Genomic DNA, 9803 nt, shown 5'->3' with positions numbered 1-9803 from the left:
AAGCATGCAGCTTGGAAATAAAATCGGCACCAGCATTCGAGGTTGATCAGATTATGATCATCGAGGAACTGGAAGACGATGAAGATTGGCGGATGCCAATCCGTCAATATCTGGAGCAGGGAGATTTGCCGGTTGATAAGAGCTTGGCCAGAAAAATAATTGGGCAGTCGGCACGATACTCAATGCGGGATGGAACTTTGTATCGGAAATCGTACACATGTCCATGGTTGAAATGCGTTAGTCGCAATGAAGGAGACTATGTGCTGCGAGAACTACACGAAGGAATTTGTGGCGCGCACGAAGCTTCGGCGGCATTGGCAAGAAAGGTCAAACTGATGGGATACTACTGGCCCAAGGTGGTGGAAGATTCCCAGAAGATGGTTGCGGAATGTCACAACTGTCAAATCCATGCAAATGAAAAGCATGTTTCCGGAGCTGAACAAATCACTATAATGACGGCGTGGCCATTCGCAACATGGGGAATTGATATAGTGGGTCCATTCCCAGAAACAACAAAGAAAAGGAAGTATTTGATAGTCGCAGTGGACCACTTCAGCAAATGGGTAGAAGCGGAGGCAGTAACTGCACAAACACCGGAGCGAATGATCGAGTTCTTACGAGAGAACATTATCATGCGATTTAGGATCCCGCAGAAGCTTATAACCGACAATGGCACCCAGTTCAACTGTGCCAAGTTCAAAACATACTGCGAAAGCATGGGAATCAAGAATCATTTTTCTTCTGTAAACCATCCCCAATCAAATGGTATGACAGAGGTTACCAACAGGGCCATGGTTCAAGGCATCAAGAAGCGGCTAGGTGACAAAAAAAAGGTTGGGCGGATGAGATACCCCATATGCTGTGGGCATACAGAACCTCTGTAAAGGCAGCAACAGGCGAAACACCTTTCTCGCTAGTTTATGGAGCCGAAGCAGTCCTACCTGTTGAAATCAAGTCGCCCACAGATCGGACAATTTATTATTGCGACACACAAAATCCTATCAACATCATAGATGCTTTGGATTCTGTGGAGGAACGAAGAGAAAAAGCTTACATGCGAATGGCAATGTACCGCAATAGAATCAAGAAATACCATGACAGAAGAATGCAAAAAGTAATGATCAACAAAAACGACTTGGTCTTGAAAAAAGCAGATAAAATACAGTCTAGAGATGGCAAAGGCAAGCTAGGCGTCAACTGGATCGGGCCATACAAAGTATCCAAGAAGATGGGACCGGCCACTTTCGAAATAGAAGAAATGAGTGGAAAGAAGCTCCCGCGCACCTGGAATCTCGAGAATCTACGCCTATATAGAAAGGCCGAGTAGTTCGAGGAAATGACGAGTACTCTTTTTCCTTTTATGAGTTTTTTCCACTGGGTTTTCTGATAAAAGGTTTTAATGAGGCTTCGATCCCGCACAATTGGTGTACATATGTAATAAACTTTTTCTCGTCATCAATAAAAGTTATTACATTCACTCAGTATGTTACAACAAAATGCGGATTCTTTACAAAAACACATAAATGTGTTGCCTCTTAAAAGAAAGGCGGATGCATGATTACGCATCACTCGCAAAAAAACCTTAGGGTTAAAATCAAAAACACATAAATGTGTTGCCTCTTAAAGAAAGGCGGATGCTTGATTACGTATCACTCGCAAAAAACCTTAGGGTTCAAATAAAAAACACATAAATGTGTTGCCTGTTAAAGAAAGACGGATGCATGATTACGCATCACTCGCAAAACCTTATGATCAAAACTTATGATTATTTTCGAAAGAAGAATTATAAGTTAAGGCATAAAATTAAGCGAATAAACGAGTACTCAAAATTGCAAAAAGGGTCTGGCCACCCTAGCTATGAAGAAACACAAATATGGAGTCGGCAAAAGGACAAAGGGCACATATAAAGGGCAAAAAAGTGACAATCACACACATATGAAAAGCAACAACCGAAAGAAAATATATATATCAGAGCGGTTTGTTACATGGTTTTTACATACAAAAGTCCAAATATAAGTTAAGATATGCTACAGCTTGCTCTCCTTCGCCCCTAATGCCCTCCTGGACTGCGGCGACTCCCTCATCTCCTCCGGTAGGAGGATCTACTTCAAGCGAATCCTCAACCCTTGAATCGGTAACCGCCTTAGTAACCTCTTCGGTGAGAGGTACCTCTTGCACAAGTTGAGAAACGGCTTGGGGTGCCTCTCCTTCCGCGGGCTGAATAGGGATCTCGCAGCTAATCGGAGGATCCTGAAGACTCTTCCAATCTAAGAAGAGTACCTCATCCATATCAGCATCCTCGGCTTCCAGCTTATCCCACTCCCTAGTTAAATCCTTTTCAGGGATGGGAACTTTGGGGCGGTTAAGTACTAGACCCTGATGCCCGTGCTCATAAGCCCCATGAATCCGCTCCCCATACCAGTAGATGCGGGCGCCATCTTCAGCCAAAATCTCCTCAATCCTCTTCTTTTGGGCCTCCTTGAAAGCAGCTAGATCGTCGAGGGCTTTTTGCAGTTCATCGGACTTGGCCTGAAGGGATTTAAGGGCCTCCTCCTTCTCGCCCACGGCCTTTTGACAGGTGCCCTCTAGGACCTTCACCTTCCCTTGGACATCATCATAAAGCGACTTCTGAGTCGCCAATTCCGTACCAAGACTTTCCAACTCCTTGGCTCGCTCTGCATCCCTTCGGAGAATGCCCTCAGCGAAATTGATAATCTGCATATAACACGTCTCACAAATAAAAATGGGCGAATAGAAATATGCGGTTACAATGAACACAAGATATTTGAAAGCGAAAGGACAAAGCAATAATATACCTCTACAGAACGCTTCTCGATCCCTTCCACAGCAGTAGGGAGCGATACTTGCTCGCGTACACGGGAGGTAGAGGGAAGTCGCCCGAGGACATTACATATGGAAGATACAATATCCTTGCAAGAGAAGTTCACGGCCAGGCCGAAAGTCCTAGTCCACCATCCGCTAATATCGGGGATTGGCTGCAAAAGCATAAAGAAAAATATCAAGAGAATGGCAGATAGCTCATGAGGAAAAAGTAGCAATACGAGAGGGAGTAGATCAAGATACCTCGTGAATGGGGGTACTGCTCTTTCCTTTAGATGAGGCGGATACAGGTGCGCCGCCAACAGTAAGGGACACAGAAGTGTTCTTCTTTTTAGAACGAGAAGACTCTGTATCCGCACTTATCTTCCGCTTCCTGGTTAAAGGAAGATCCTCGGAGGCAGAAGCGGGACCTTGTGAAGCGGAAGCCCTAACCGGGGAAGCCGCCCCAATAGAAGGAATCGTCCCTCCAGAAGGATCCGCCCCTACAACGGAAGCGGTTTCCGTCATCCGCTTCTTTCTTCTCGCCAGAGCTTTGGCCTCCCGATCTGCAGCGATTTGAGATAAAGGATCACCCCTGCAAAGGGTTAAAAGAAACCATCAACTTGGAAATAAAAAGTACTTTGCACAAAAACACGATAAGGAATATAGACAACGCGATCCCCCTCGCGGTATGCAATCGCTACTCGGCTCCTTAGCATATGAAAGGCCTGATCGTATGTCCATACAAAAGGTGGAGTGCTCTTCAGGAACTTGATAACGGTGGATTCTTCCTGGCTGGGATACCCGAAGTTCAAACTCTTTACGTTGGGTCGGCTCCAGCAACGAAGGAAGTTCAGGTTTTCCTCATTAAACTTGATGAAAAAGTAAGATCGATCCCACTCGCGGATCTTGTTCAGCTTCTCGTCAAAACTATAGTATCCGCTCTGGCGGATGAAAGTGAAATACCCCGCCGAGCTTTTGAAATGGTGGAGCTTGGAGAAGATTTTGGGCGAAAAGGGAACCTCCAAACAATCCGCCAAGAATTTGTCCAGAGTCAAATCGGCCCAGCCGTTAGGATGAAATTGCCCGGGCGCGATTCCGTAACCGCCTAGGACGGAAGCAATCTCATCCGCCAGCGGATAAGTGAAGCCGCAGATAATCTGGGCCACGAAAATAGTGAAGTACCCCTTTGGGTAATCGCCCGGTCCCCTATCCTCCCCAGGAATGATAGTCTCGAGACCTCGGAGCTAGGGATAATGCTCCCGCAAATCATCGATCGTCTCTTGACAAACCAGACTTCCCGACCTGTCCTTCTTTGGTAACAAACGAGGGGTTGGGACAGGTGGCAGAATCAACTTTTTGGGGTCAAAACCTAAACCCTCGTCGGTTGTATTCGCCAGATGAAGGAAGTCGGCGGGATGAGAATTACACCCAGGAGAGCTGGTCGAAGCTTCCTCAACCATCTCTTCGACCTCGTTAGAGACCTCGCGGACATAATCATCGTCAAACGGCGCGAAGTCGAGGTCTGACATGATCGATAAAAGGAAAACAGAAGCAAAAAGCCGAACAAGGAGCAAATGTGAAAAGAAAAACTTACATGAAAAAGACAACACAGTGAAGTGACGGGATTAAGAGGTCAACGCCGGAAAAGAAGTAACGGAATTAAAAGGTCGACGCCGGAGAAAACGAAAGAGGGGAAATGCACAAGTTCAAAACTTTGAAATAATCGGACAAAGACGAAGCGTCCCCTATAAAAAGACCCTAAAAGGGCTCTTGCTAGACCAAGGGGGAGGCATGTGATAACCCGCGAAGCCCAAAACGGGTTATATTCATTTCGCAAGCCCATCCCATATTAAAGCCCCATGGGCTAAGATTGGACGGGACCCGAATAAAGGAAGCGGGCGCAGCGAGTAAACCGCCCCGAATTCCTAAACGGAGCGCCAAGACTCCCACTCAGAACCACGTTCGTTGCCATGAAAACCACGAAAGGGACATGGCCTAAAAAGGGGTAACCGCCCTCAGAACATGGCCCACTAAGGAGTAACCGTCCTCGGCGGTTACCCAAAAAACACCTATAAAAGGCCTTAAAAATAAGGGAGGAGGTACGTTTACATTTTTCCCACAAAGCTATTGCTAAATTATAGACTCATTCTTACAAAAACTGACTTGATCGTCGGAGAGTTTTCTCGGAGATCCTGTCTCCGGTTTTGTTTTGCAGGTAACTCCGGCAAAGAATATCAAAGCGGATCCAGCAAGTTATCAACGATTGCAAAACGAAATACCACAAATATCCATCTGCAAATCGGTGAAACTACAAACTAATCTCATTACTAGTACTACTCCTCGTAATGATGTGAAACTGATTTTTTTCATAAAAAAAATTTTTGATCAGGTTTTTTCATAAAAATTATTTTAACAAAGTTAGAGATTTTTATTTTAATTTGAATAAAAACAAATTGTTTGTTGCCTCAACTGAAATAAAATTAGACACGTCAGATATCTAGAACCTACTGTGTGTACTACTCCATCTACGTCCTTGTATTTATTTATTTTTTTTTTTTTTTGAAAAGATTTATTTTTATTTTTTGAAGCATACGTCCTTGTATTTTAAGTGGACAATATCGTCTTTTTAATTTAATTCAACTAATTTTCTCCGCCTTTTTAAATACTGATTTCTGAATTTAATTTTTCTACAGAACATCTTCTTCCTCCTCCTCCTCTCCAATGGCGTCTCATACAATCTCTCAATTGAATCAATTTCCCTGCAAAACTCTATTCAGAGCTCCTTCAAAATCTCACACCTCCTCTTTTCTGCCTCCTAGGCTTTCCGATTCGAGCCCTCTGAGTCTATGCCCCATCAAAGCAAGGCCGTTTTTCGTCATTCGAGCGGTCGACGGATACTCTGAGCAACCGGAAACCTCATCGACCGTCGCTGTGGTTGAGGAGGATAAGCCTGAGCCTGAGCCTAAGCCTAAGGAGCTGACGGAGGTCGATCGTCTAAAGCAACAGTTGGTTGATTCCTTTTATGGTACCGATCGTGGATTGCGTGCTAGTAGTGATACGAGAGCTGAGGTTGTTGAGCTTATCACACAGCTTGAAGCTAAGAATCCTACTGCTGCTCCTACTGCGGCCTTGACTCTCCTCAACGGGAAGTGGATTCTCGCGTAAGTTTCTTCCTCCTTCCTTTTCCTGTTCCGATTCTAAGTTTTAGATCAAACTTGAAATTGAAATCATAATCATAATCGTGTTATTGGTAATTAGCTGATGATAATTTGATATTTTGATGTGGATTTATGTAGCGCCATGATTTGCTCATAGTTGTCAAATTTCGATTCTCATTTTTGTGACGTGTGAATCGAATCCTAAAATTGCGGTTCAAATCTCATAATATTATAAAAATTAAAATATTTATCACGGTGAACTGAAAATATTATTATAATACTAGTTTAAAAAATTTTAATATAAAAAAAATACTTAAAATTCAAATCTAAGAGGTTCGAGTTTCTGAGTTTCTTACGCTGTTCTTTTTGTCAGTCGTCGGTAACTATGGAATGGAACTAGTTTGATTTAACAACTTGATGAATAACCATTGGACTAGAGAAGTTTAGGTTTAGTAGTTAGTAAATGATGAAGATCCACTTCAAAATAGAGTTGAATTCAATGGAATTATAAGGTTCTGATATAATTTAGATTCCTCCAGTAGATTCGGATAGAGCTTAATCAAATCGAATCTTACGATTCGGTTATAATTTAGATTCGCCTCTCTATAGATACGGCTCGAATAGTCTAACTAAGATTATAACAACAGTGCTCAAAATTCCATAGTCTAACTAATATCAAAATTATAATACTTAAGTTGTTTTTTCTTCTCATTTGAGGCTCACAGAATAGTTTTTCGGGACGATGGTCTATAGTAGTAGTGATATCGATATAATTGAAGTAGCTCATAGCAATTTTGTACAGAACACAGCTTGGTGGAATCGAAGAAGGTTACGCTTAGCTACTTTTTTTTCCCCCATTTTTGCTGAGTTTTGCAATCTTATCAGCTATACTAACTGTGCTACTGCAGGTACACGTCTTTTTCTGCCTTATTCCCATTGTTGTCAAGGGGCACATTTCCACTGGTCAAGGTAGAAGAAATATCTCAGACTATTGATTCCGAGAATTTCACTGTTCAGAACTCTGTGCAGTTTTCCGGGCCTCTAGCTACTACTTCCTTTAGTACCAACGCCAAATTTGAAGTCCGAAGCCCCAAGAGAGTGCAGGTTTGTTCTCTTTATGCTATAGGATCTCTCTCCCCTATTCTAATTGTGTTATGTTACACATACACTCTTTAGTAGCATTTCCGCGTTTCGTGCCTGTGTCCGTGTCCGTATACATTTAGTGTATGTGTCCATTTTCGTTTGAAGGCTATTTTATGAAGGATATGTTTTAGAAATAACGTTTCTTGTGTCCGTGTCTGTCTAACATATTTAGCAACAAGAAACAAGCTGTGTCTCTTAGTAACAATACTGATGATGTTACTTGGAACTTGTTGTTTTTGGATGTGTAGCAATTGACATGGTTAAATTTCTTGAACCACATAGTTTTGTTTGCTTAAATTCTCCATTAACACGATACGCAACTGAAATATGAACTTACTGCGTTTGATAGAGAATATGCTAGGAATGAAGGTTTATTTGGGAATTAGAGGGACACTCGTTTTGAGCATGAAGGAAGTTAGTTACAAAAGAGAATATGCTAATAGGAATGGACGTTTATTTGGGAATTAGAGGGACACTCGTTTTGAGCATGGAGGAAGTTAGTTACAAAAGAGAGAGATTAGTTAGTACTTAGTATATATATATAGAGGTGTGGTGTGAGTGTCAACTAACAATTGAAATAAAATTTTAAGCTGATAATAATTTTTATTATAATATCCAACAGCCTCCTTAGCTTGAAGCGTGTACAACAAACAATGTTTTGAAATTTTATCAGACAAATGGAGTCGTCAGCACCTCCAAATAACAAAATTAGGAATTTAGGGGAAATGGAAAAAATCAAAGTAGAAACTAAACTATAGGACCGTGGAAGAAGAAGGCGTGAGCTTTTAGTTCAATTAGTTTCTTGACATAGTTTTAGTTCAATTGATTAATTGAAATGGTACACACTTCAAGCTAAGGAGGCATTCACATGAGGGGGATGTGTCAGAGATTATAGTAAAAACTATTATTAGACTTTAGCTATCAGTTTAAGCTTTTAGTTCAATTGTTTCCTTCACATGGTATCAGAGCTTACTCACCAAGTGATTAAAGGTTTGAATCCTGACAACTTCGTTCGTTGATTTAATTTGAAGATGAACCTGTGTCTAAGCATTCGTGTGTGGGATGTATCAAATATTAATATGAATTGGCGTTAACTATCAGTTTAAAAACTTAATTCGATTGGTTACATGACAATAAGAAGGAAAAGAGGCAGGGATAATTCTGTTAGTAAGCACTTCTTGAGTGTTTGGCACTGTTGTTTGAGTAGAGAGGAAAGTCTAACTAACTGTGGGAGTCGAGACCTTTCTTAGCTTGTCTTATCTTTCAATTTCAGTTAATTTCAAGCTTATGAATACAATTCTATTTCCCTATTTGTTGTGTATTCTGTTTTTATTTCCCTTATCCTTATCCATTCATACACTATTTTCTTACATTTTCTTCAGATCAAATTTCAAGAAGGCATAATTGGGACTCCCCAGCTAACAGATTCCATAGTAGTACCAGAAAATGTGGAATTTTTTGGACAAAATGTTGATCTCACACCCTTTAAAGGCATCATAACCTCAGTTCAGGACACAGCATCTTCAGTAGCAAAGACTATTTCCAGCCAACCACCGTTGAAGTTTTCTATCTCCAACACCAATGCTGAATCATGGTTACTCACCACCTACCTCGACGAAGATGTTAGAATCTCGAGGGGTGACGGCGGTAGCGTTTTCGTGCTCATTAAGGAAGGCAGCCCTCTCTTGACTCCTCCATAGGATGATTCAGCCCTCTCTTGACTCCTCCATAGGATGCTTCATTTCCATGGAGTTCTGCTTCTCTAATGGGGTATATAGTATATGTGATAATACATCAAAAGTGTGAATTTTAAGAGATTTTAGTAGTGTAAGTTATAGTACAACTTAACTTAATGTAATTTTCTATATATTAATTGACGAAAAAAGCATAATATTGGTCATTTTTCTCATCTCTCTGTAGACACATGGGTTGGGCTGGCCCGGAGGTTTACATGTAAAAATGCTAGGATCAAGTCCAGCCCAGCTAACTGTTAATTTAGGTGGGTTCGGCCGGATTGGATTCGGGCTTAAAATCAAATCTCAAGTCCAACCAATATAAACCCACCTAAAAATATATATATAATTTTTAATTTATAAAAAATAAAATTCACACTTTTTTTTTTTTTTGACAACCAAATAAGTATATATTAAGAATCAAGAAGAAACATATTACAAATAAAATCAGGGGTACAGAAAACTACTCATCCCGATGTAAAGGTAAAATACTACTTCTAGCTAACAAATGAGCAACAGAGTTTGCAGAACGACAGACAAAACGAATAGAGCAATTAGAAGACTCGTTCAAAGAAAAATGACAATCATTGGCTAAGGCGTTAAAAGGAGATGAAACCTCTAACGGGCGGGCCATAGACTGTACCACGATCAAAGAATCTGATTCAATGATTACATCCTTCCATCCGCGGTCTTTGATCCAACTAAGAGCTTCACGGACCGATAGCGCTTCAATGAATGATGCATCTTGATAATTCTGCAGGGATCCATTTTTAGCCGCAACAAAACGGCACAACTCATCCCGAACAATACATCCAAAACCAGCCACATTCTTGTCTGCAAATGACGCACCATCCACATTCAATTTTAGGAAGCCAATTGGAGGACGCTGCCACACCGTCAGGCTTGGCACAGCCGGACTGCCTGAAGGAGAAACCGACGCCTGCGC

The 9803-nt window shown here is 41.5% G+C and overlaps 1 protein-coding gene across 1 annotated transcript; it reads left to right on the top strand.

Annotated features, from left to right (window-relative positions):
• The first annotated feature begins 5499 nt into the window (after positions 1-5499).
• Positions 5500-9024, top strand: LOC136233068 (plastid-lipid-associated protein, chloroplastic). The gene is made up of 3 exons (XM_066022612.1): positions 5500-5984; positions 6890-7085; positions 8507-9024. The coding sequence occupies exons 1-3, from the start codon at positions 5545-5547 to the stop codon at positions 8822-8824; spliced, it is 954 nt and encodes a 317-aa protein (XP_065878684.1). The 5' UTR covers positions 5500-5544; the 3' UTR covers positions 8825-9024.
• The last annotated feature ends 779 nt before the right edge of the window (positions 9025-9803 follow it).

The sequence above is a fragment of the Euphorbia lathyris genome, chromosome 6, assembly GCF_963576675.1.
Source record: "Euphorbia lathyris chromosome 6, ddEupLath1.1, whole genome shotgun sequence".
Lineage (NCBI taxonomy): Eukaryota > Viridiplantae > Streptophyta > Magnoliopsida > Malpighiales > Euphorbiaceae > Euphorbia > Euphorbia lathyris.
This window is presented reverse-complemented; position numbering and strand designations above follow the sequence as displayed.

Bases quoted from the DNA above. Each gene is read 5' to 3' on its own strand.
- LOC136233068 (XM_066022612.1), top strand. From the start codon at position 5,545: ATGGCGTCTCATACAATCTCTCAATTGAATCAATTTCCCTGCAAAACT. The intron at 5,985-6,889 runs GTAAGTTTCTTC...GTGCTACTGCAG, and splicing joins AACGGGAAGTGGATTCTCGC to GTACACGTCTTTTTCTGCCT. The intron at 7,086-8,506 runs GTTTGTTCTCTT...CATTTTCTTCAG, and splicing joins GAAGCCCCAAGAGAGTGCAG to ATCAAATTTCAAGAAGGCAT.